The sequence below is a fragment of the Cynocephalus volans genome, chromosome 2, assembly GCF_027409185.1.
Source record: "Cynocephalus volans isolate mCynVol1 chromosome 2, mCynVol1.pri, whole genome shotgun sequence".
NCBI lineage: Eukaryota > Metazoa > Chordata > Mammalia > Dermoptera > Cynocephalidae > Cynocephalus > Cynocephalus volans.
This window is the reverse complement of record NC_084461.1, coordinates 214,747,416-214,774,648: the sequence shown is the minus strand read 5'-3', so window position 1 is coordinate 214,774,648 and position 27,233 is coordinate 214,747,416. Positions and strand designations below refer to the sequence as shown.

General features: G+C 42.1%; 1 protein-coding gene and 1 non-coding gene across 2 annotated transcripts in view; both read right to left on the bottom strand.

Moving 5' to 3' along the window:
* The window catches only part of ABCA13 (ATP binding cassette subfamily A member 13), a 446,769-nt gene that overhangs the window by 255,762 nt on the left and 163,774 nt on the right, over positions 1–27,233 (bottom strand). The window contains exons 32-35 of the mRNA XM_063086601.1: positions 9,077–9,191; positions 7,086–7,415; positions 5,141–5,210; positions 3,541–3,672 (exon numbers count right to left, since the gene is read on the bottom strand). Coding sequence (XP_062942671.1) covers positions 3,541–3,672; positions 5,141–5,210; positions 7,086–7,415; positions 9,077–9,191 — 647 coding nt within the window. The remainder of the gene's footprint in view (positions 1–3,540; positions 3,673–5,140; positions 5,211–7,085; positions 7,416–9,076; positions 9,192–27,233) is intronic.
* On the bottom strand, positions 12,693–12,797 carry LOC134371336 (U6 spliceosomal RNA). The gene has a single exon (XR_010022772.1). It is a non-coding gene; the product is annotated as a U6 spliceosomal RNA (small nuclear RNA).

Sequence of the window (27,233 nt, the reverse complement as noted above, 5' to 3'; positions counted from 1 at the left end):
GGTATACCTGTTCCCCAATGTTCATCGCAGCACTCTTTACAATAGCCAAGAGTTGGAACCAGCCCAAATGCCCATCATCAGATGAGTGGATACGGAAAATGTGGTACATCTACACAATGGAATACTACTCAGCTATAAAAATGAATGAAATACTGCCATTTGCAACAACATGGATGGACCTCGAGAGAATTATATTAAGTGAAACAAGTCAGGCACAGAAAGAGAAATACCACATGTTCTCACTTATTGGTGGGAGCTAAAAATTAATATATAAATTCACACACACACATACACACATACACACACAAACCGGGGGGGGGGAAGAAGATATAACAACCACAATTATTTGAAGTTGATACAACAAACAAACAGAAAGGACATTGTTGGGGGGGAGGGGGGGAGGGAGAAGGGAGTGAGGTTTTGGTGATGGGGAGCATTAATCAGCTACAATGTATATCGACAAAATAAAATTTATAAATTAAAAAAAAAAAAAAAGAAATCAACTATTAAAAAAATAATAATAAAAAAAAAAATAAAACCAATTTGACAATATTTAAGCTTCTCAAAAAGTTGCAAGACTAATAAAATGAACAACTATGTTCTGCCTAGAAAAAAAAAAAAAAAAAAAAAAAAAAAAGAAATTTCCTCCCCATTACACACGCTATTGCTGACATGCAGCAATGCCATTGATTTTTGTGTATGTTTATCTGTGATCAGTCATCTGATTGGTTCACCATTTTTTCAGTTGATTCTCTCAAAATAGCTACAAGTAGTGATGGTTTTGTGTCCTCTTTTCGATATCTCTGATTTGTTTTGTTTTGTGTTCTCTGTGGCTATAGTTTTCATCTCCACGTCAAACTTCACATCCACCATGGGCACCTCCACGGCCACCCTGAGCTCAGAAGATGAGAGACAATGCCTGCCTGTCCTCAGCCTCAGCCCCCATCACCCCAAAGCACACCCTCCTGCTGCGGTGTGACCACAGATGCCACCAGGAGTCACCTTCCCGGCACCCGTCAGGAAGGACAGCTCTCCATCACTGGACTAGTGTCCCTCTGGGTGTACTGTCTCTCCCTCCTCTTGTCACCTACTCGGGATGCCATCCCAGTCCTCCTCCCTCTTGCTTTTACAGAGACTGGATCATCCTTTCCAGCACACAGCAGCTAGGCCACCCATCTTAAATAATAATAACTATAATAATAGTGATCACACCTGAAAGCCCACGTCCCTTGCCAACTACAGCTACTGCTCCATTTCATTCAAATGTCACTCAGTCATGCTCCAAAAGCTACAGAGCTGGAACACGACAGTTTTCTCTGACCGGTTCTCTCTTCTTCTGACTCTTTCTGTCTCTGTCTGCCCTTTGTCTTTGTCTCTCTATTTCTTTTGTTCTCTATTTCTCTCTCTCTTTCTGTCTTTGCCTATCTGTCTGTCTGTCTCCTGTCTACCTTTGTCTACCTATCTCTCTGTCTCTGTCTCTTTCTCTTTTTCTCTCCATCTCCCTGTGTATCTCTCTGTGTCTTTTTCTGTCTCTATCTCCCTCTTTCTGTCACTGTCTTTTTCTCTCTGTCTCTCTCTCTGTCTCTATCTCCCTGACTCTTACTCTCTGTCACTGTCTTTCTCTGTCTTTCTCTGTCTCTCTCCACTTTTCTTTTTCCTGGATCTTGCTCTGCTGGAGCTGGACCAGGGGCCCCCTCACTGAAAATGCCCAGAAGGCCTGCTGAAGCGGCTCTGCTCCGGCCTGACTCAGCCTGCTTCTCTGTCTCTAGTCTTGGCAAAAGGATTTGCTTTTACAGGACTCTGGTCAACTGAATAGAATTCCATGGCAGAAATTGGGGGGAAACCCCAGCTAAGTATTCAGAGTTCCTTGCTTTACCATAATATATAAAAATATTGCCCTGGATCCTCACGCCTCAGGTGCTGATGATGGAGGGAAGATCACATCATCCTGGGTCCCTGGACATGTTTTATCTTCATCTCAACATTGCCGAGGGCAGCCTTTTTTTTGCTGGTCTTTGTGCCTATAGGATTCTTTTCTCTGTCCTTGGAGTTTAAAACATCCACTGTTTATATCTAGATATGGGTTCTTATTAATTTTGGATGTTATGGAGTTAGTGCTTACCCTGCAAATCGAGGTTTTTCTCCTCCTTGGCAAATGGCGGTTCTGTTGTGCCTCTGTTCCTCGCGATCCCGCTCCTCACGGAATAGGACTTCCCTTCCTGGTATTCCTCAGCTTCCTTTCAACATCCCACTGCTCCTCATCCAGTTCCCTTGAAACCTTGGCCTTCTCAGCTCATCTTTTAAAAATCTCTTGTCTCCTAGAATCCACCTTTTCCTGAATTTTATTCAAAGTACCCAGATGATGCAATCTAAGTTTTTCCAAAATAAATAATATTACATTTTTGCCTTCTCTCTACTTCTTAGAGGCCATACTTTCCTATTTTTATGTAAAATAATCTTTCCAATGATCTATATTATGTATATGTTTACCTATCCTTAAGCGATGCTTGTGCTCTCCAAGTCTGGAATGTGTTTCACAAACAGAAGGAACTGGTTGGGGTTTGTTTTTCGTTGCTGTTGCTGTTGTTGTTTTGTATCTCTCCATTTTCATTTGCCCACGATTAGAATCTTTTTAGTTTTTAATTTTAAAGGTCAGATGCCAGTTGCTTTGAAAAGTATACAGCTAGAGTCATAAGTAATTTCAGCAAGAAAATACAATATCATCAAAATGCTATTTCTAAAAATAAGATAAAATAAAAAATTTTTAAAGTGACATTTTGTCTCTTTTTGGTCTGAACCAAAAATGTAGACGTATTCATGCCTCTTTCCCTCCTAACACAGCAGGGAAAATCCACCACCCTTGGTGGCCCTCACTGAAATTGCTGTATTCATTCCCCAGGCTCTAGTGTATGCCTGCTCCACCAGAGAAAAGGTGTGCCACGTCTGCAGAAACCCCATGCCCATGATACCCCTGACAACTCAGGTTTGGAAGTGGCCCCAGACCCCAGCCTACCCAGTCCAGTTGCCCACATGTGGCTCCCCTTCAGGTTCTAACACCTGCTGGCCTGCTGCTGGCTGACAGCTTGGTCCCTTTGCTTCTGCGCTGCCTGACTCTCTGCCTGAGTCTGACCCTGAACCCCTGGCCTTACCTCTTTGTGACCACCAGCACCATGAACCCCCAGATTCTCCCATCCTCTCCCCTTCATGCCTACCTTCCTCAAAGACACGATCCTGGGAACCAAAATCTTTGCTGGGTAGTTGACAGGTGCCCACTTTTTGGGGGGCTGCTTGGTGGGCTTCGTAGTTTTTCATCTCACATTCCAACCTGCCTAACCCATCATATGGCCTTTGACCTTTCACTCGGGATGCAGAAGCACCATGTTTTTCTCAAAAATGCACAGCTCTTTTTAAAATATGTCCTAATATTTCCCCTTCCAGTACCTTCCTAAAAGAATACATAATTCTTCTTACATGCATAATTGTTGGTTCAAACTGTTTTTATGGTTTATTTTGTTATCCAACGAAGTGCAGAATTCTTACCAGGAATTAAGTTTCCGAAGTACCATCCACAGAAAAAATAAAGGCTTGAATCAAACAGAATCATCCAGCAAACCCAGCCAAATGTCATGCCCCCTTGTTCCAGAGCCTGGTACATATTACTCCACTGAATCCCTGGCAGGAAGGAAAAGGTCACAGTTAGAGCTGCACATCCTCTTTTACTGTAGATTTTGGTAAGATGAATTCATTCACTCTGGAAGCTCAAGTAAAGCTGAATGCAGCAAAAACAAAAGGAAGGTCAGCACCACTGGCCATAACCCTCCAAATGAAATGTTAGCTTGTGTAAACTTACATCTACTTCAATCTTATCAGGTGGGGTGACCATTAACAAAGTTTTAATATCTAACATTTAAAATTTTTTAAAGGTCACTTTACTTATATCTAGTTTTATTTATGCAATTTAAAAATTTTCCAATTTAGAAAAATAAGCATGTTTAAAAAAAAAAGGAAAACGGTAACAAAGAGTCCTTGAGAACCCAAACTCTAAATTGTGTAATTCTCTGTGCTATTAGAAAACACATAAATAAAATATATTCTTGGGCTGGAAAAAAAAAGCTGGGTTGGGAAAGTATCATTATTTTCTTATAATATGTTTCTAACTTATGGCTGCATTAAAATATAATTTGTTTAAGAAAAGTATTCCCCTTTTTAAATTTTCCAAAATAAAATACATGTTTTAATCACTGTATACCTAGAATTTGAAACCAAAATATTCAAATATTTTCACCATTTTCTTCTATATCTTCTTTATTTGATGTACTTTAAAGATCAGTTTGAAGAATACAGGAGAAATTCAGGATTACTCACTTGTTAAAGGACATGTTAACATGTTTTGCTAAAACAGACTAAGTTTTACTTAGGGGTGTGTTTTGCCTGTACGTCCTTATAAAAACACCCCCCCCCCCCCACAAGCCATATAAACATCTAAGAAATATATGTCTGGTTTGGTTTAGAATTTTAGTTGCCAAAATCTCACTATAAGTGAAAAATGCTGCCAACGAATTTTTTAAAAATCATTTCAGGCTGCATTAATAGAGATAAAATATATTTTAAAATAGAGGAGATAATTGTTCTCTATTCTATGCTGGTTAGACCTATTTCTGGATCTTGATTGTCAGAAAGGATCCGGAAAATCTGGCGGTAAAGGTAAGAGCTGGCAAATATGTGGACAGCTATCATTAGAAAGAGGGAACCAGAAAAATGGGTAAAGAATCCCAGGAAGACAGATCCCAGTTCAATAACATTCTAACAGATGCGTGTGTGCACCCCATTCTCGGAAGAATTTGGAAGGTCACTTATCTCCCCACACATCAGAGGTGGTATAGGCAAGACCCAAGCATTGGCTGGGTGGCTGACCTGGACAGTGTCTGAAGCAACAGATGCCATGATTTTTTTCATTGTTCTCAGAACCGGGGCAACTAGATGGTGGAGGTGTTTACTTCAGAGAAACCAAACATCAGGATCTCATGCCAAATGTTCCACTTTGTAAGGAAGACTTTCTACTGTATCACTTGCAAGACAACTATGAATTTTCAAAAATCTGAATCATTGAGAGTCACTTTTTAAAAATGTATCCTCTTACCTGCCTCTTGTCCTTCCAGGAATGTAATAAAAAATACTCCTTGTCCAAAGGCGGTTGTTGAGAGCAAGCACTGCCCACACATGGATGGAGTGAGGGGAAAAACATCACATTAGTGTTTGATTGGGACCACGGAAAATCCAGAGCAGTAAATTCAAAAAGAGAAGCCTAGATGTCTTCCAATTCTGACAATGCCAAACCATTGCTCCAGGCAGTGATTTAAATATCTGAACCTGAAAGACTTAGCAGAATGTCAGCCCACTCTGAAAAGTGCGATAACAAGCTAGTTTTTAATGTTAAAAGGAATTATTTCTCTTTCTTGCAATGCTCCAAGTGTCATAAATCCAATGCACTGTACAAAGAAATGTGTAACACAAAACAGTAGAAAATGGAGTAGAACAATTTACTGTTTTTTATTATTAAGTGAATGCCCTGGAGCACACTGCAGGCAGACTGATGGAATATATACACCATCCCACACGAGAAAGAGAGTGTACTGAAGGAAAGTGTTACTTTATCTCCAGTGGAGAAGTCCTATGTTGGGGGAAAGAAGAAAATATGCCCATTGTAAAAGTATCTTCCATTTAAAAATACAATGCAACAGAGTTAGATTTATATTATTTGCTAGAAAACATTTGAATATGTAAAAAGGAAATCAAATTTTGTATGCATAAACCCTCAAATATAAAGAATGAAGGAAAAGCAAAAATAACAGAATTTGAAATTCAGGTCAGATCATCAATGATTCCATTTGCACATATATAAGGAGAGTATGTGAGGGAAGGAAACTAAATGGTCCCACTTGTGTTAATTAGTCTGAAAACACCTAATTAACATGAACACAAAATTATCGGTTAAGAGTTATTATTACAGGTATGATATAGCTAATCAAAACCAATGAACATCAATGGGCAAAATACCGACTGAATATAACCACTTTTCATTATGCACACACCTACGTTGTCTGTATGTGGCTGGCAGGAACCAGAGAGCATTGCATGGTTTACTGAAGTTGGAGATAAATAATGTGACTTTCACAGAAATATTTTTCTCAAAGGCTCTAAATGAGCAGAGGTGACCATTCCCTGTGACTGGCTGATATGCTGGGGCTGTCATGGGTTCTGTGCTGGATGAAAGGACTTTTAAGGGGCTTTAAATACCCCATAGCAGCCCTGTGATTCTAATTCTCCTTGACATCACCCGGGAGTCCCTGTTAGTGACCCCAGCCATACCTCTCAACAGACTGCAACTTGAGGAAGTCACCTGACCAGATGGAGAAAGTAAAGCCTTGAGCATAATGCACATAATTACGGCTGTAATGCTGGCTCTGTGAAAGAGACCGATGTGATAGTGATGTGCTCATCTCTTCCCCACCAACTGAGCTTCTACTATGTGTCAGGCACTGCACTTGCCAGGCAAGAGTCATAAGAGAATGAATTCATTTCTATCGTCTACATATTTTATATTACAGACTTGAAAGTATTCTAATACTTTTTCAGGAGGTACATTCTAAATGGATGAGTGACTCTGACATTGCTCACAGAAAGATCTTTTCACTTAACGTGACGTAATTCACCATGCTTCAAGAAAAATGCTTATTTTTTACTTCTAAAATAGCTTCACAACTGTATTTCTTTCTATGTATGAAACAAAAAGAAACTAAGGTTATATGCTTCCTTAAGGATGCCATTAATTTCTCAATCTGGCAAGAGTTCCCATTATATGAAAATGTCAATTCTTAATGGGCTGCCACCCAGCAAAGCCACTGCAATCCCAGTGAACGACCACTGCAAGGTCTGCATCTCCAGGTAGAAGAAAGAAAGTAGATATCGGAAAGTCTATGCAGATGTGAACATAATAAACTGAAGAGTTGAAGGTGATGGTTTTGCATTGTTGGGTGGATAGCAGCTTTGTTTTATTTTGCATTTTTACAAAACAACTCACTTACCAGAAATGTCTGAATGACAAAACTTAATTGGTTATGCAGCACCAACAGAACTATATAGGGCAGAAAGCTGATCATATATACCAGGCTGGTACAAAGGGCCGCTGTATTGGCTTGGCTGAAGAATGCACTCAAGAGGAAACTCAGCATGACAACCGACACCCCAAAATCCAGGAGAAAGAAGAAGATGATGAAGGCATTGCTGTGCAAGAAGATGCCGCTTGTTTTCAGAATGAAGGCCAGGGCGGCACTGCTTAGGGTCAACATGGCCATGTTCTCCAAGAACCAGGCCAGGAAATGAATGGCTGGATGCACCCCCATCATCCGCATGTACTGCCAAAAGAGGGAAAACCTGGAGTTACCACAGCAGCAGATACTTGAGAACAGACGAGATGGTGGGAAAGGGCAGGTGCCCCACTGGGAACACAAACCAGTGTGGTGTGCAAATTCAGCCCTGTGAAGGTCACTGGGAAGGCCACTTCCTCCCGGAGCCTGGCACTTGATTTTCAGGAGGACCTTACACAGCAGTCGTTCACCAATTTAGGGGTGATGGAACTGAGGCTAGATGTTAAATCAATCTCGCTCATAAGAACACAGTGGGTAAGGGTAGGACCTCAGGCTTGGTCAACTGTAATCTCTTGTGTTTCCTTGTTTATTGCAGGTTTGTTGTTTTTGTTTTAATTTTTTTTTCATTTTGTTTACATTGGTTTTATCTAATAAAGAAAGGGAAAAAAAATGGAGGAGGGAAATACCGGTCCTTAAGTTCTTCAGTTTGAAGGGTCATTGCATAGGCTTTAAAATGCATTTTGCGAAATAATCCCGTCTGAAGTAATAAGAATAAAATTAATTCATCCACTAAACCTACCATTTGCTCATATATAACATGGTGATATTTCTTGAATGTGGGGATGATTATGTATGAAACAAGAAGAATTGTTTCTGAAGCATCCACTCTGGGTTGCCACTTGGCCAGCTGTAATAGAGGAGCCCAGTAATGGGGAGCCCAGTAGTAAGGAGTACAGTACTAGGGGATCCCAGCAGTGGGGAGCCATACAGTAGTGGGGAGCCCAGCAGTTGAGGAGCCTAGTAGTGGGTAGCCTAATAGTAGGTAAGCCCAGTAATGGGGAGCCCAGCAACAAAGAAGCCCAGTAATGGGGAGCCTAGAGGTAGGAGAGTCCAGTACTGGGGAGCCCAGTAGTGGAGAGCACAGTAGTAGGGGAAGCCAGCAGTGGGGAGCCCAGTAGCAAAGAAACCCAGTAGTAGGAGAGCCTAGTAATAAGGAACCCAGCAAGTCTACCACTCAGTCTCCAGTCCCTGTGCTCAGGGGCTAAATTGAGCTGGGGAAGAAATCTAGAAATCCACAAGTAAATAGGTTGTAAATATACAAATAAAATGCAAATCAATAATGGAAATTCTATGCAGTGCTTGTAAAATTGAATAAGAAGTACATTTTACTTGATCACACTATGTCTTCATTTTAATAACTGTATTCAACAAGTAACTGCTATGCACCATTGTCTCCCGGCTCCACTCTTCTGCAGGAGGAGAGGGGGAGTTGGGTCTTCACCAGATACCTGGACAAACTTTCATTCTTAAAAGCACTTCTGATAGTCACAAGTTTTAACAATATCAGGACAAAAACAGCAGGCTTTACATAAATAGTTCCAACCATAAATTAAGATGGAATTCTGCTGTTACATTTTTCTCGGTTTTATGGAAACTGCTGAATGAGCAACATAGTTTTTATTCTTTCAAGCTCATGTGACTATTTGGTTTTCTTTCATCTCAAAAGGAAATATCTGCTAAACTCTCACAGCAATTCAGACTTCAGCATAAAATCATTTTCTGGGACAGGGACTCAGGTAGACACGGGAACCCCAGGAAAGGAGAGGCAAGGCCACGCAGAGAGACCCAAGTCAGTTAAAGGTTAGGATTCATTTCCAAAGTCCCCCACCTGCCCCTCCGTGTCCCCAAGCAAGGTTTAGGCCACTTACCTCTTCTAGCTGGATCTCCCGCTCATAAACCAGCTTTCGTACCATGCTGGCCACAGACACCATCCAAGTCAGCATCATTATCAGTGGAAAAAAGAAACCGACATGGTTCAGGAATCTGTTAGGGCACAAGGCAGTCAGTATCCAAGGGCAAGCAAATTGGCTCTCCTCGCAGTCACTTGTGGTAAGTACTGTACCTGCATATGTTTTTTACATCTTTCTTACAAGTTACAAAGCCCTTTCAGGAGCAATGTCTCACTTGTCCATTTCAACAGGCCTGTGACTTAAGCAGGAAAGCTGTCATTGATGTCTAGATTTTTCAGGTGTGCAAACCCATAAAGGAGATCCATGAAGGAGACACAATGGGTTCAAGGTTCCTCAGGTGGCTACAGCCCAACCCAAGTCCTCTCTGACACCTGCTGTAGGCAGAGCAGATTGCAGGAAGGAAAAGTCATTGATCCATGGCTGCACCTCCCCCCACACTTAAATGAGACCTTTATCTTCAGTTAATCATATCTACAAAATATGTGAAAACTGGAAAATGAACATCTCCCTTTCTATTTCCCCAACATCCAATTTTCACCCCCCTCTAACTGGGCTCCACTTCTAACACACACTTGAAATGACTCTTATCGAGGACACCAAAAGCAGGCATGTCTTTAAATCCAGTGGGCATTTTTCAGTCGCTTTCCTTCTTGGCTTCTCAGCTGTGTGTGACAACATTGACCATCCCTCCTCTCTCTCTTCTTTCAGCTTCCAGAACAACTTGGATTTCCGACCCTCTGCTTGGCAAGTTCTCAGTCTCCTTCCCCAGCACCTTCTCCTTTAAGTATCCTTCGAATGTGCACATGCTAACCCCAGTCCTGGGCCCATCTCCTCACCCATACTCTTTGAGCTCTAAATACACGTACTAATTATTTTATTCATCACTGAGACCAACCAAGGGTGCAAACCATATTATTGGGCCTGGGATACACGAATGAACCAAAAAGAAACTGGTCCCACCGTTAACAAGCCTCCATTCCAGTAGGAGGTGGGAGGGCATAAAATAAGCCAGTAAACAAACATAATGTCAGGTAGTGGTGAGTGCTGTGAGAGAAACAGAGGCAGCTTAAGCAGCAGGGAGAAGGGATGCTATTTCAGACAGAGTGGTTAGGTGAGGTGACTATGGAAGGGATATCCGGGCAGAGAAGTGATGACGTAAGGATTTGGGTCATGCAGGTGTCTGAAGGAAGACTGCTCTAGACAAAGCAGCAGAAAGTGCAGGGGCTGGCATCGGAGCCTGCAGGACACGGGTCAGGAGCAGCAAAGGCCTTCATGGATCAGCAGGGGATGGGGTCAGAGCCTTAGCTAGGGCTAAATCACACAAGGATTTTGTCTGTCAGGGTAAGTTTTGAATTTTAATTAATGAGCAAGGGGACACCATGAAGGGATTTTTAAGGGGGAGAGGGAAACAGAGAGGTGACATAATCGGGTGTACAGTTTGTTAAAAAGACCACTGAAGGTAGTGTGGACGACAGAGTGTGAGTGCAGAAGCCTGTGGAGTGATGAGCTAGGAGGCCACGGCAGACTCACCACAGTCTCGGCAAGAGTCTACACACAGGGGCACCCGACGATGACGTTGGCCCTGCAGACAGGGGAACGTCTGGGTTAGTCCCTGTTGCAGTCGCCTCTCAGCACCCTGCTAAGACTCCTCCTTCTAGAACTGACCGCACGTGGCATGTGCTCAGGACTGTGAACCTGCCTCTCATTCAGAATGCCGAGATTTTCGGAGACAGCCTCCCCACTGCACGTCCTCTGCTTGGCAAAGGCCTGCCACACAGTGGAAGCCAAATACTTGGGAACGAGTACATGAATGAGTGAAAAAGAAAAGAGAATTAATCTCTTCGTTTTTATTCACTTTTCTGCTTAACGCAACCTGCGAGCTATCTACTTGGTTAATCAAATTTAAAGTCAAATATGGTTAAGTTGTACACTACACAGTGACTGCAGAGGGCACAGTGTTTTAGATTTTCAGTTTTGTAATTTTCAGAGCAGATAGAAGTCTATGAACAGGAAATGCCATAAACTATACCCACTGTACATCCAATAAATGCCATCTGTTCTCCCAGAGTAACACTACAGACAAAGCTTAGATCACCTATAAAATTAAAAACAACTGATACTGGGTTTATTTGGGGGATTAGAAAAGTTTGTGTATTTGTCCATGAACTTCCCTTTTGTACTTAATGGTGTGGAATTGATAGCTACAGAACTCTATTCTTGAAGAAACCTGAATCTTACAAAAGAGCCAGTAAGTATCATGCACAAATACTAAGGTTCTACTCTAAGCTTCAGAAGTCACGTTGGGTCATGATTCTGTTCTGTGTGTGTGTCCTATAGACCCCTTGAATATTTCTAAAGGAGAAAGTCAAGAGAGGCTTGGAATTGGATTGACACAACTCTGGAGTTCTTGAAGCAAGTACCTCAGACCCCAGAGAATGTCCAGACACTCTGTACATAGTGTCTGACTGAAGCCACCTGGTGGAAATTGAGTAGACTAAGAAATTGGAGATAAAAGACTACAAAACATGGCTATGTAATTTAGCCTGTCCTTTATTTGCTCCTAGAAACTAGTTCAAAATCAACAAGAGGAGGAGAAAATCAGACATTTCAACTCTGATAAATGTTTGGAAAAGACTCCCAAGTATTTGAACAGGCTGCTAAAAATAATCAAGTTCTTGTGAGAGTCACACAAAAATGTAAATAAGAGGGATCTCAGTAGCAAAACCCCACCCTCTGCAGATCTCAGATTGTACCATCAAAAATATACTTCTTAGAGGCTGGCAGCACACTCAGAGGGGCAAGTATAAGCAACAGCACACGTGAAGTGGGTGTTAAGTTGCACGTGGGTTGCATAGTATGAGAAGCCATCTCTACGCCCAAACCCTATTTCCAGGGAAACAGAGGAGAGAGGGCTATGTGAAGAATCCACACAGTTGCAGGAAGTACTCCATCTTTGTGGTAATGGAAAAGACAGACTTTGAGTTGTGTGGCCATTAATGCAATGTGGTCTTTACCACTCACAGGACCCTCTGACAGATACCTAGTCCAGAATACCCAATTTATTCCAGATGAGTAACAACTGCAAGAACAAAAATCTAGCACAACACCTGCACAACAAATAAAAGAAGGTTGAGAATCGAATAGTTATGAATAAATGAAGAACCATGCCAAATAAAACGGTGACATGGAGCAGATGAAAATAGTGAACATATTTTTTGCTATCACTTCAAAAATATTTAATAAAGCAATCCCCTCTATAAGAAACAGCACACAGCAAAATTATTAGAACTCAGTGATGAGATGGCAAGATAACAACAAGATATGAAATGTGAACTCGAAGAACTAAGAAAGAAACAGAAAAAAATAACCAGCAGACAAATGACAAAAAATTGGAAGAAACACAAGGGTAAACTGATACTGCACAAAACACAGTAAGGGATATAGAAAACAAATATAAGAAATGCAGCTAAAGAAAATAGAAATAAAGAAAGAGTTTAAAAGAATTAGGAAAATTTTATTAATTAGAAACACAGGTAAAAGAAATTCACACAACTGGACTCCCTGAAGAAGAAAAACAAAATATTGGAAGATAGTAAATTTCTGTGGCATCTTTGCACATGGGCCATGCTAATATTGTCTGTATCTTTCCAATTTTAGTATACACACTGCCGAAGCAAGCACTGGAAGATAGTAAATCTGTAAAACTAGAACACATCAAGAGTTTCCATAAAAGAAAGCATAAATCTACACATTTAAATGACTCATCTTCTGTCATGAAAAATTGTCAACAATAAAATATATCCTAGTAAATTTACTGAGTTTTCAAGTTACTGGCAGTTTGTCAAAATTATCGAGTAATATTAAAGATGGAAAAATAAAGGTGGCCTCAGGTTTCTCCATAATAATATTCAAGATGAAAGATAACAGAATTATTTCTTTACAAGATACTTAGGGATAGAGTGAAGCAAGGATTTCATACCTAGCCAAGATATCTTTCAAATATAAATGCTATAATAAAGAGTTTTAACTATGTAAGAACTCAGGTTGCATTATTGTATGAGATTTTGTTAGGGAAATAACTAGAAGTCAGACTTCTGCCTACAAATGACGACCAGTATATTACAGTGAAAGGGCTGATGGTAGGCAACGAATACACTTTCCAGTAAAAGTAAGACTAAAACAAAAATGGAAATTAAGGTGACAAGACAGATTGAAACATTATATTCTCTGAAATGTAGAAATGACATGACGAGCTAATGGAAGGATAAGGGAAAATAAGTCAGAGAGGATGAATAAGTTGGTGCATGCCATAACCAAAAAATGCAGGCTTCACCATTCCAATATCGTAAATATCAAACTAGGTAGAATTACAACCCACAAACCATTAAATAAGGCCCAGAGCACAATTACTTACAGCAATGCACAAAGTAACAGAGCACCAATATTCAAAGGCCAAACACCACAGGAAAAAGAGACAAGGACAACCAAGTAACAGGGAACTATAATTTACCTATCTTAGTGTAAAATAATCCAGAGGGCATAAAATGAGCATAGGGAATTCCTAAATAACAAAATTAGTTGGGTTATTTGTTTTTTTACTGTGTAATTACTTGACTTCCTTGTATATTATGGGTATTAATACCTTTTCAGACGCATAGTTAGCAAAAATTTTCTCTTACTCTGTAGGCTGTCATTTCAGTCTGTTGATTGTTTCCTTTGCTGAGCAGAAGCTTTTTAGTTAAAAAATGCTCAACATCACTAGTGATCAGGGAAATACAAATTAAAACTACATTGAGATACCACCTCACCCCAGTTAAAAGGGCTATAATCAAAAAGATGGTGAATAACAAAGGCTGGCGAGGGTGTGGAGAGAAGGGAATGCTCCTGCACTGTTGGTGGGACTGTAAATTAGTACAACCACTATGAAAAACAGTATGGAGGCTTCTCAAACACCTACAGATAGATCTTCCATACAATACAGCAATCCCACGTCTGGGTATATACCCAGAGGAATGTAAATCAGCATGTCGAAGGGATACCTACACTCCCATGTTCATTGCAGCTCTGTTTACAATAGCCAAAACATGGAACCAACCTAAATGTCCATTGATGGATGATTAGATAAGGAAACTGTGGTATATACACACCATGGAATACTACTCTGTCATAAAAAAAGAATGAAATTCTCCTATTTGCAACAACACAGATAAGCCTGGAGAAATTTATGTTGAGTAAAATAAGCAAAGCACAAAGGAATAAATACCACATGTCCTCTCTCACAAGTGGAAACTAAGAGAGAAAGAAAGAAGGAAAGAAATACCATAGTGGTGCATTGGACTTGCAGAGGGAAAGAACATACCCTGGGATGTTGGAAAAATACAAAATTAATTCTTTCAGTAGAAATTAATTCTTTCAGTAGCTTGTTTTACCTTTAGAACAGAACCTACATATTATATCAGCTTTACTGATAATCAACTGCTCTTCTCCCGCTTTTGTAAACGTGCTTGCTTATCGCAATGACTACTGTACTGGCTACCTGAATGCTGAGAGAACAAAACTTAAAAGAACCCAGAAGAGTCTGCTTATAAAAACCCCTAAGACCTAAACTTGAGCCTCAGATTTTGAAACGATAGCTCATCTGGGCCCACCAGTGTAATAAAATACCTGACTCTCCAACCCTCTGAGTGCCAACTGCTTCTCTGTTGAAGTCCATTCCATAACAGGGATACAAACTGGAGTGGCGGGGGAAGGGAGAAGGGGAGAAAGACTGGGGATAATTGCGTGACGGACACGGGGTACAAACGCAATTTGTAGTAATGGGCATGCTGCCAGTATGAATCTGGCCTTCACATCTTGGGCACAAGGAGTGACAATCAGCTCTGTATCTCATGAATATTCATAACCAATAAAAAAATAATCAACACAGATCAAACTCTCTACTCTAAAAATAGGGATTAGAAAGTCTTTTCAAGTGCCCATAAATCATTCAGAAAAGGAGATTATAAATTAATTGACAGAGAAAATGCCATAAACCCAAAAATAGAAATAATAAAGATAATATTTTTACTACAGCACAAAAATTAGGATTCAGCAACAGAATTTGGCAATTTAGTGTATGATGCAATTTGGGGACTTTGTCAATCTGATAGGTAAAAATATGCTATCACAGAGTAGTTTTAATTAGAATTTTTTTATTATATATAAGTTGAGTAACTTTTTATATGTTTAAAATTCCTGAGAATTTTTACTTGAAAATTGAAAGAAGCTTTACTTAAACACCTCTTGGGTTAAAAAGAAAATAGAAACCTATACTGCAAGTATACAGAAAAGAGTAAAATTTTAGGTGCATATCAGATCTATGGGACATAAAGTGGTTGAAAGAAAAGTCATTGCTTTCCGTAACTACATAAATTTAAGAAAGAAAAAGAACACTAAAAAATAGAATTAAAGATGAGTCTCAAGTGATAAAAGGAAGAACATGATGCATTGAAGATACAGTACATAAAAGAAAGTAATAAAAATAAAAGTAGAAATAACAAATAAGTTAGAAAAGACCCTAAAAAGAGAACTGACAAAATCCAAATACCATTCTTTTAAAAAATAAAAATAAAATTATGATGCTTTTTTCATTCCTGTTAAAATGGAGAGAAAGTTTTCTGCCAAATAAATTTTTTTTTTATATTTCTTGGATGCCAGTAGTATTATTTGGTGGGTAAAGAAATGATTTTAACCAGTTCTGAGAAATAAGTTTCTTCTATTTTTTTGCAGAAAAAAAGATATCCCTCAAATGTCATTGTCATAAAACTATAGAACAATAAAATACTTCATTTTAAAAAATAAAATAAAATAAAATAAAACAAACAAAAAACAAACTGTGCCCATAATAAATTTTAAAAACCAGGAAGGAGAAAGTATGTGAACAGGGGAACCACCACAGAAAGACAGGAAATGAAGGAGGATGAGGTGGGAGAACAGGGAGCAGGAAGTGATTTCACTTTTAGACTGTAATTCCTCTCTGGTATCTTAATAACTGAGTTGAAGCACTAGATGCCTCCATCAACTTCTGCATTTGGTAACAGGTTATAAAGAGGTCCTTCAATTCTCATCCTTGGGGGTCCCCAGAAGAGAGACTGGCAGAGAGGATTTCAGTCATTGGTAGTTCTCGTGTCTGTGGCTATCATAATCCCTGATCCCCAAGCTTCCTGAAGGCAGGGGCCACATCTTTTTTTATTACCACAGTAGTCATGCAACCACGTGCATGACACATAGCAAGTGCACAGCAAATAGTGCTCAAATTGAATAAATAACACAAAAAAGTTCACACAAGTGATTTCTAGTACGTAAAACATGTAACACAAGGACGAAGAATGAAAGAAACAGCCCCCTCTCAAAAACTATAAAGAGGTAAATAAATGCTATTACCAGAAGGGATATTAAGTATGATTTTTTTTCTCTATTTTCTCCACTCTTGATAATCATTTGCTTATAAAAGTAACAGCAGAAAATATATTAAAGCCAGGGATGTCTAAGTTCGACCTCAGAAACAAGATTGTCATATTATCAGGAGAGCATGAATCAAACTAATATGCTCCAGAATCTTCTCTGTATTTATGCCTGTGCTGGAACCCAAACAAAGCACTGTCAATAAACTGCACAATTAAGAAATTAAATTCTCTTATATCTAAGTCTTTTTAAAAGGATATTCTGATCTTCACAAACATTTAATTGTCACCATTTCTTTTTCTGCAGGTGGCAAATCCCTGACTGACATTTTAATAACTCCTTGTTCATAGTGTTTTATCTGTTGCTTGCCTCTATTAGCACTATCCAGTGAGTTAAAAGACAGAAAAGTGACAATCACACTGCATCAAAGTCACACTATAGGAAGAACCACACTGAGAAATTAGCTTTTGTTTTTGTCACTCAGGATGGAGGACTTTGATTCAAGTGTAGGATGGTGGCAAATTTCCAGCCCACACTTCTAACATCCTCTCCGCCTCCCTCCTTGCTTCTCCCCACACACCCATCACCACTACCACCAGGGGCCAGTCCTCACCCACCCTAGGAGAGCCCAGGACACTGTGGAGGCAGCTACCAAAGGGAAGGACCAGTGTGTTGGCCTGTTGGGAAAATATAAGGAAAATGGTCAGGGCCCCTCGGATGTTCGGAGTCTTGCCAAGCATCTGAGGTGGGTATGCATGTGCGCATGGGTGCTCCTTGTTATTGTCTAATGTGATTGCATATGTGCATCCAGGTGTTTTTTTTTTTTTTTTTTTTCTTTGGATTATGGACTTAAGTATAGAGGACTAATGGCACAGATGCGCAAAGCTTCTAGAAGACACTCCAGGAAGCCATATTAGGTCGACTGCTCCTAGCTCTGAATAAAGCCTATTGTTTCTTCACCCATGGCTCCAGGACTTTTTCCTATTACCTAGCTCACAGACCTGAGTGTGGAGAGTTTGTGACCCAGTCTGTACAAAGGGCTTGAGAGGTCTGTGAGCCCTAGCCCTAGCTTTACAATTGGCGTAGGTGACGGCAAGATTCTGAGAAGGTACAGGAACCAAAAACCCTTGGGAGAAGGAGGAAATGTGGCTACTCTTGAATATGTTGTGCCCTATGGCTACTATCCTGTTGACTGGACCCTGGCTACTGCTCACTATACTGCAAGCTGATCGAGATTTGAAGCAGAAAGCAGAGTTGTTTGAAGCTCAGATAAATGTCCTGGAGGATGACATGCGGTGACTGGCCACTCCTGCTTCTCACACCAGGGAGGACGACAAACCCAGTGGTGAGGTGGGCAGACTGTGCATCTCCAGGCATGACCTGTTGTGCATCAGAAAATGAAGCACGAGCAGCCTATGGGACCAGGCAGACAACCTGTGGGCAATCCACAGGTGACCCAATTCACTACCTATGTCCTGCATACCCAGGTTGAATTAGTTGACTTGGGGAGAGAGTTCAGGAAGAAATAGGGGGAGCCCCTGGCTGCCTGGCTGCTGCAGTTATGGGACCTAGAGGTGGATGGTGTGATGTGCTCTGGCGAGAAGATGGAGAAACTGGCCTCCATTACTATACACCCATCCCTGAGGCAGCAGCTACAGAATAGCTGCAGATATGCACAAGGGCCAGGTAATCACTTCTTAAAGGAATGGGTGAGTGCAGCTTCCTGAACCATGTGGCTGAATGCTGGAGAACTGCCCAAGTTTGTGAGTAAATGGCAAACATATGCTGAGTTGGTTCAAATAATTCGAGAGCTGAGGATGCAGCAGTCCATGTTTAATGTGAACACTCGTGGGCCCGACAATGAAAATTTTACAGGTAGCATGAGAGATATAGTCCTGCAAAATGCCCCATCAACGTCCTTTGGGTCACTGATGGCCATACTGGCCCCATACATTGGTCGTCCTATACATGAGGTAACGACCATGATAGCCAGCTTGGGTAAAGTAGAGGATAGGAGACAAACAAAAGGGGTCTGAACAGTGGCTAAGACCAAACCCCCAAGAAATGCTTGGGATTTTATCCTGAAGGGAACAAGAGAGACTAGCCGTAAGCAGACGTGGCTTGATTTGCTTACAGCAGGGGTTGATAACAAGAAAACTGACCAGCAGCCAAATGCGGTCCTGTTTGCCTTGTGGCAGCAATTGCGCTCTGAAAAGCGCTTCACTAAACGTCCAGAAACAGGTAGCAGGGTACGCTCAGTGGATTTAAAGGATTTTTTGGTTTCTCCCGAGGAGGCAGATGAAATGTTCCACTTCAGTTAGGGAGCAGGCCAAGGTACTCGTCTTTTGGGGGCAGGCAAGGACCGGAGGCCTCATGTTGAATTGGCAATACATTGGTCAAGGACAAATGTGCAGTATGTTTTGGCATTGTTGGATACAGGCACAGAATGTAGCCTGATCTACGGCAATCCAGATAAGTTTCCAGGGGCCATAGTTCGTATAGATGGCTATGGAGGACATACTACTGAACTCAAGCTGTATCACTGCCATTGGGCATAGGATGATTACCCCCTCTTGTGTATACTGTGAGAGAGAGAGAGAGAGAGAGAGAGAGAGAGAGAGAGAGAGAGAGTGTGTGTGTGTGTGTGTGTGTGTGTGTGTGTGTGTGTGTGTGTCCCCAGTAGCTTAATACATCTTGGGTATGGATGTACTTTATGGTTTGCACCTGCAAACAACAGTTGGAGAGTTTCAGCGGCAAATACAGACAGTAAAGCCTGTGTTACGGGGATATGCTAAACATGACCCACAGGGTTACCCAAGCCAAGAAGTGTAGCTAATGTAAAGCAGTGTTGCCGACCGAGAGGACATGGAGAGATAGGTGCTGCTATATTGGAGTTAGAGAATGTTGGCATTATTTGTCCGGCTCATAGCCCATTTAATGCTCTAGTATGGCCAGTGAAAAAATCTGATGGTACCTGGAGAATGACTGTAGATTACAGAGAACTAAACAGAGTAATGTCTCCTTTGCATGCAGCTGTGCCTTCAGTTCGTGACTTAATGGATCAGCTGATGACTCAGCCAGGAACTTATCATTATGTATTAGACCTTGCAAATGCTTTCTTCTCTATTCCAATCTCGGCTGATAGCCCAGATCAGTTTGCCTTCACCTGGGAAAGGAGGCAGTAGACCTTTCAAGTATTGCCCCAACGTTATCTGCATAGCCCAACCATCTGTCATGGTTTAGTGGCTGGGGACCTAGCCAAGTGGACTAGGCCCAGCACAGTTATAATGTTTCACTACACTGATGACATGTTACTAACCTCTGATTCTCTTGCAGATTTAACACAGGCAGCTCCAAGGCTGCTAAGTCATTTGGAATAACATGGGTGGGCTGGGAATACAACCAAAGTGCAAGGACCTGGGCTGTCAGTCAAATTCTTAGGAGTAGTCTGGTTGGGTAAGAAGAGAGTCATCCCAGAAGCTACTATAGATAAGATATAGGCATACCCTCGACCCACAACTCTAGCTCAGCTACAGACATATTTGGGACCTCTAGGGTATTGGAGAGCTTTCGTACCCCATATGGCCCAAATGGCATGCCCACTGTATGCATTAACAAAGCAAGGAGCCCCCTGGGATTGGACTGAGGAAGTAGAACAGGATTACTGAGCTACAAAAAGGGCAATACAGCAAGCACAGGCTTTACAAGTGGCTGATCCCACTAAGCATTTTGAATTAGATTTACATATATCCCAGGAGGGGTTAGGATGTGTTTTGTGGCAGGGACAAGACCAATTCTGAACATCTGCAGGATTCTGGTCTCAGCTCTGGAAGGGCACTGAAGTGCATTATTCTCTAATAGAAAAAACAGTTAGTGGCTGTATATTCTGCCTTGATGGCCACTGAAGCTATGACAGGAACTGCCAAAGTCCTAGTAAGGATGACATACCCCATACAAGGTTGGCTGTGCATGCGGGCAACCAACCCTAAAACTGGCAGAGCTCATACTCCCACTCTGTCTAAATGGGGAGCATATATAGAACAAAGGAGCACTGTGTCAATAAGTCCTCTGTCCAAAGAGTTGCAAACTGTGCTAGGCCCAGTAGAGGCTGTGGAGGATACTTTGACACAACCCTTCCCCATGGAAGTGGAGGCTACACCTTTCCATGAGAGACAGGGACCTATCACAGAGCAAGTTTGGTATACAGATGGCTCTAGCATGGGACCCTCAGCATCATGGACAGCTGTTGCTGTCCAGCCCTCAACAGATACCATGTGGTAAGAAAACAGCACAGGACAAAGCAGTCAATGGGCTGAATTGAGAGCAGTATAGATGGTGATAAAAAATGAGCCTGGGCCACTAACCATCTGTACTGACAGCTGGGCTGTGTTCAAAGGTTTAACCCTTTAGATCTCTACTTAAAAATATCAATGGTGGGTGGTAGGCCACTGACCCCTGTGCGGACAAGCCATGTGGCAACAGTTATGGAAATTGGGACATGAGAAAGAAGTAACTCTTTTCCATGTCACAGGACACTTCCCCTTAGCCAGTCCCGGAAATGATGAAGCTGATGCCTGGGCTAAGGTAAGATGGCTGGAGAGAGCCTCAGCTGCTGATAATGCCCAGTGGTTACATCAACAAATGTAGCATGCTGGCAGCAAAACCATGTGGATGGCGGTTCAAAGATGGGCCTTGCCTATAGAATAGGAAGGTGTAGTGAATGTCTGTCGTGCGTGTCCTGTATGTGCTCAAGAGAGTCCACACCCCCAGCAGGTGCCCTATACAGATGGGCAAATAACTCGAGGAAGGGTGCCCCTGACTCGATGGCAAGTGGACTTTGTCAGACCACTGCTAAGGTCAGAGAATTTCAGATACATCTTCACTGCTGTTGATATGGCTACTGGTTTTCTGTTTGTATGGCCTTATAAGGCCCCAGACCAGGTAAACACTGTGAAGGCACTGAATAGCCTTACGGCTATGTATGGCTGGCCTGTAGTCATAGAGGGTGATAATGGAACCCAATTTTCTGGACATGGAGTTCAAAGATGGGCCCCCCAGATGTCTATTCAGTGGAAGTTACATGTGCCATATCATCCCCAGGCAGTGGGAATGACTGAACGATACAATGGTCTTTTAAAAAAGGGACTAAGGCTATCTTCCCAACCCCTATCCCTGAAGCAGTGGACATGGTGGTTATGGCTGACAATCAGGATTCTAAATGAGAGACCCTGCAATGGCGGGCCCTCTCCAGTGGAAGCTTTGTTACATAGGGCTGCAGCACCTATTCAACTGCAAGTCACTACTAAAGATAAGCTTTTGAAGCCAGGATATGGCAAGAATGGAAATATTCTCTTACCAGCCCCAACTTGTTTACAACAGGGACAAACAGTACAATGGGAATGGACTTGGAGAATAGAAGCCCCCCACATACACCGGGTAGGCTTAAAAAGGCTTTGGGGGAAAGGATTAGAAGAAAACTTCCAAGTTTCACCTTGGGCGACAGGTACCTGGCCTCCTCAAGTAAAGGTAACATGGCCCGAAACAGATAAGCCCTCTATTCCAACGGGCACATTTGTATTATCATTATGGCCAATCATGAATTCCCGTATACTGTTGCATGTAGAACCTACAGATCCAACAGTGTTAGCAGATAAAGTATGGTATCATAAACCAGGTAAGATACTTATTCCTACAACCATCCTTTCTCAGGATGGCAAACTGGCATGTATCTTACTAGAGGGGTGAGAACTTCCCCTATTGATATCAATAACCCCTCTGTCTTTTCACCCATAGTGTTCTGGCTGCAGGCACTGCACCAGAGTCATGTGATCAATGTGTTGGCCTACTGAATATGCACTGAACTTCCCATCAGTATGACTAAAGGATTCCCATGGAAAATCACAGCAATGATGACTACTAACCAGAGATATGTGGCCAATAGTTGAAAGGACAAAACTACAGGACAAGCCTTAAGGTGTATTGAACAGACAATATAGGCTATACGAATGTAAGGGTCATTTATCCTCGCTAAGGAAACATCACAGAAGGTTCTGAGTGTGGAGATTCTATGGCAAGGGACCCTGAAGGTCTGGATTGTTGGGAAAATATAAGGAAAATCGTCAGGGCCCCTTGGAGGTTCAGAGTCTTGCTGAGCAGCTCAGGTGGGTATGCACATGCATATGGGTGCTCCTTGTTATTGTCTAATGTGATTGTGCCTGTGCATCTGGATGTTTATTTTGGATTATGGACCTGAATATAAAGGACTAACGGTGCAGATGTGCAAAGCTTCTAGAGGATGCTCCAGGAAGCCATATTAGGTCGACTGCTCCTAGCTCTGAATAAAGCCTATTATTTCTTCACCCATGGCTCCAGGACCTTTTCCTATTACCTAGCTCGTAGACCTGCATGTGAAGGGTTTGTGACCCAGTTTGTACAATGGGCTCGAGAGGTCTGTGAGCCCAAGCCCTAGCTTTACATGGCCTTTCACTCTCTCTCTCTCTCTGTCCTTCTCTTGCCTCTTAGGAAACTGGGTGAGCAGGTTGAAGTTGCTCCTGCTGCCTGTCAGTTCTGTCTTCCACTGCCTTCCTCAACACAGCCAGCTGGAGCCCTTCATGATTTGTGATTTGAGAGGGGAGATCAGAGAAAGTTGGGGTAAGGGGCGTTTAAGACTCAAGCTTAGCTGTATGTCTGACGCAGCCCTTGCCAGAGGTATGCACAGAAGTATGAGTAGTTCCCTAACCATAACAAAGGGGACACTGGTGCTCATTCTTTTTATTGTTCCTAGTTTGTGTAACCCATTTGGTAAAGTCAAGAAGAAGGAAGGATGCCCACGTCCATCCATACCTCTCTTCGACATGATGATTTCCATTCCTTTGGGTATATAAACAGCAGTGGGATTGCTGCATGGTAGACATCATATAACTTTAGAAGGTAAGAATCACTGCCAGGACCCAATATGTCTGAAGAAGCAGATTTCTGGGTCATAAAAATTCTCTTTCTCAAGAAATTCTCCTATATTTTGCTTGTTGGGGGAAGGCATATAGCCAGTTGGGATTATCTCAACTCACACCACTCCCAAAGCAACTGTATCTTACATTCTTTCTCCCTTCCCACTCCTTATTAGAGTTACGTATGTATATACCTACTGTATTAAGTAGTGAGTTTCTGAAGCTCAGTACTGTTCATTTCTACATCTCTACCAAAACCTACAAAAATGCATGTCATACAGTAAGTATGAAAAAAATATTGTTTGAGTGAATGAATGGAGAAATAAATATATGAGTGAACGAAGACACTGAAATAATACACTGGAGGCAGAGCATGCGGTGTTTCTGAATGAGGGTGTTTGGTAATCTGGCTTAGACAGTCTTCATTACACAGACTGTGCCATTTATTACAAGACAAGTAGTGTGTCTCTGACCTTCAGGCATGAAACATGCACCCACTCCATTGTGGCCATCAAAACAACCCAACCGTTTGCAAGCTCCCACACACCCCAGGTTAAGAACCACTGCTGAAATGTGAGTTCTGATTAGGATAAAGAAAACGCCAGACTTCAAACCCAATGAAGTGAAATGGCAGGTGAGCAACCAAGGCTCCCGCGCAAAGTGCTTAAAGGCAGTAAGTGGCAACTAAAAGTTCACTGGGGAGTAAGGGACATTAAGATGCAATGTGACCTTGAAGGAAAAAACCTATCTGAGTCTCCATTTCTTCTACTGCACTTATAAGATTCTCAGAGGACAAATGAGATGATGTGGTTGAAAATGTGACACAATTTAAGAGGAGCATTATAATTGCTGCTGTTGAGGGAAAAGAACATGAAGAAATTGAATAAACAATCACCTGAGTTTTTAACAAGAATGCCACCCTCCTCCGCCCAGCAGGGAGAGGGGTCCTATGAGCTCTAATGGTAATGTACAAGCTGGGGCATAAGAAAATAAAGGATTAAAACATGTAATGAGTATATTTCTTCTACTGCCCATTATAATTGGTGTCATCAACCAATTACCTGCATGGAAGTCCCACTAGGTGAGACAGGATAGGGCCTGGGAGCAGGGAAGGGGGCTTTCAACAGCTCTGAGGTTACCAGGAATGTGGGTTTCAACTGAGAACAACAGCTATTGACTAAATAGAAGAGAGAGCTGCTTAATAAGGTTACCTGAAGTAAAGCCCAAGGAAAAGAAACAATCAAAATGTATGAGAGATCCTCTTACTGGTCTGTCATGGATCAAGCTGATGTTTTGTTTTGTTTTTTAAGTAGGAATTTGACATTTCAAGCATGAATCGCTGTCAACCCTTCACTCTCCACTCTTCCCAAGACACGGCAACGTCCAGTTGCAATGACTCATGGGAGCCATCACCCAGCACACCCCCCATGCTCGATTTCTCCTTGTCTTGGACCCCACTCCAAGGTCCTGTGAACTGAAGTGGCCAAAAAGCAGTGGAGGAAATAACAGGTGACTTTGCAAAGAAATATTTTTTGCATCTAAAACAATTCTAGAGTATTGTTGTGTTTTTCGTTTTCTGAAAACCTTTTTAGTAAGTTGGCTTAGTCTTTGAAGCAATACATTAACATTTGAAATTGCTTATATTCTTGAAGTACACGATAGTTCCAATCATCAAACTGTCCTATAATAACCACCCATGAATCACATAGCTGGCAAATTTCACAGTCTCCACTCCTTATCCAACTCTGTGGTCTCAAAGTAATATTTCCCAGTGCATGCCCTTCAAGACGTAAGTTCCATGGGCTGCTGATAGATATTACATGAAAAAGAGAGAGAGAGACTGAGAGAGAGATCTGTGTTCAGGGAAGATGGAAAATTAGTTAAACAGGTTTTGTTACCATGGATGAATTGATGTTGTTCCTACTGATACAGGAGGTGTCAGTTTCCCTGGATTCAGCTTTCAGGACATGCCTCTGGATTTCCAACCCTCTCTGCTCTCTCAGGCCCCTCCTCTGAGCTCTCCCTGGAGGAAGGATACTGTTGCCAGTTAGACCTATTTTCAAAACTAACACGGGAAAATGGGACCACAAAGGGGTGGCTTATGCAAATCCAGTGGCTGGCATGTTCACTAGAGAGCACAGAACATTCTTTCGTGCCTCTGGTGCATGTGACAGGGTCTGACCAATGAACATGCTCCAGGAAGAGACCAACTGAGCATGTGCATGACTAATGTTACATAACCAGCAGCCACCCGCTTAATGGAATATTCATCAGATAGAGAAACTATAAAAGCTGAATCCCAGCTGAAGTTGGGGTTGTTGCTCACTTTCCTGGAGGCAGCCCACTTTGCTGGCTGGGGTGTGTATATTTTACTTTGTATCAAACTTATTTTCAGCAAGCAGCTGCTCGTTCCCTTGAGCCAGCCTGCACTCTGTACTGAACTTTATGTTTCTGTTGCTTTTGGGTTAGACTTGATGTCTGCACTGAACTTACTTTTGGGTTAGACTTGGTGTGGGCCCTGCTCAGTCTCTGGAGCTATGCTGCACGCTCTCTGAGGAACGTGCATTTCTTATCTGTTATATTAAACTTGTTCTCACTTTCTACTGTGACTCCACCCTTGAATTCTTTCCTGTGGCAGAGTCAAGAGCCTGGTAAGAGGACTGGGTGGGTTGAGGCTGCCTATCGGGCCTCCCGGACCCGACCTCCATCATCACTACCTGTTGTGGATCCTTCACTTTAGAGGTCTCTTCCCCCTCAACTACTCAAGCACACAGCTTCTGCCCTCTCTCACACACTATCAGTTTCCCCATGTTACTGGACTATTCCCATTAGCATCCTCTGTTAAAAGAGAAAACGTCTTCTGCCCAAGGTCCCCTTTAGCCACTGCCCATTTCTCTCTTCCTGAGAACTGTCTGAACCCAGTCTCCAGTTCAGCTTGTCCCAGGTCTCTCTCATGTCCACATAAACTAGTCGTCATTCTCACCAAGCCCAGAAGCTGCTCTCTGTAAAGTCCCCAGTGATGAGCATACACATTGCTAAAATCCAGCAGACAATGCTTGTCTTCATCTTATTTTACCACAAGGCACCGCGTTATGCGCCCCAGGACACTCCCGCTTCCTGCAGTCACGTGCTCAGCTTGGCCTCCCTGACTCCACACTCAGGCTGTCCTCCTGTTTCAAGGCTGCTCCTTCTCAGTCTCCTCTTCTCACTGAACTCTCCATGGTGGGGACCCCCACATGGCCTTGGCTCTCTCTGTTTCTCCATCTACACTCCCTCCCTGGTATCTCCAACCTTAGAATTCTAAATACCATCAAAATGGTGAAGATTCCTGAATTAATATATCCAGCATTCTCTCCAGCCTCCTAAAGAAATCTGCCTACTTGACACTTTCTCTGGGTTTCTAAAAGCCAACTAGACATGTTTGAAACTGAGCTTCTATTCTTATCCTCTAAACCACCTCCACCCAGTTTTTTCTATCATAATTAAAGATCATTCCAGCAATCCAGTTACTTGAAGCACCAAAGGGAGTCTCCCCTAATGCCTCTCTACCACACCCTCCTCAAATCTTTTTGCAAATCTGTTGGCTCTGCCTTCAGAACACAATATGAATCCTATCATATGGGGCCGAGCCCGTGGCGCACTCGGTAGAGTGCTGCGCTGGGAGCGCGGCGACGCTCCCGCTGCGGGTTCGGATCCTATATAAGAATGACTGGTGCACTCACTGG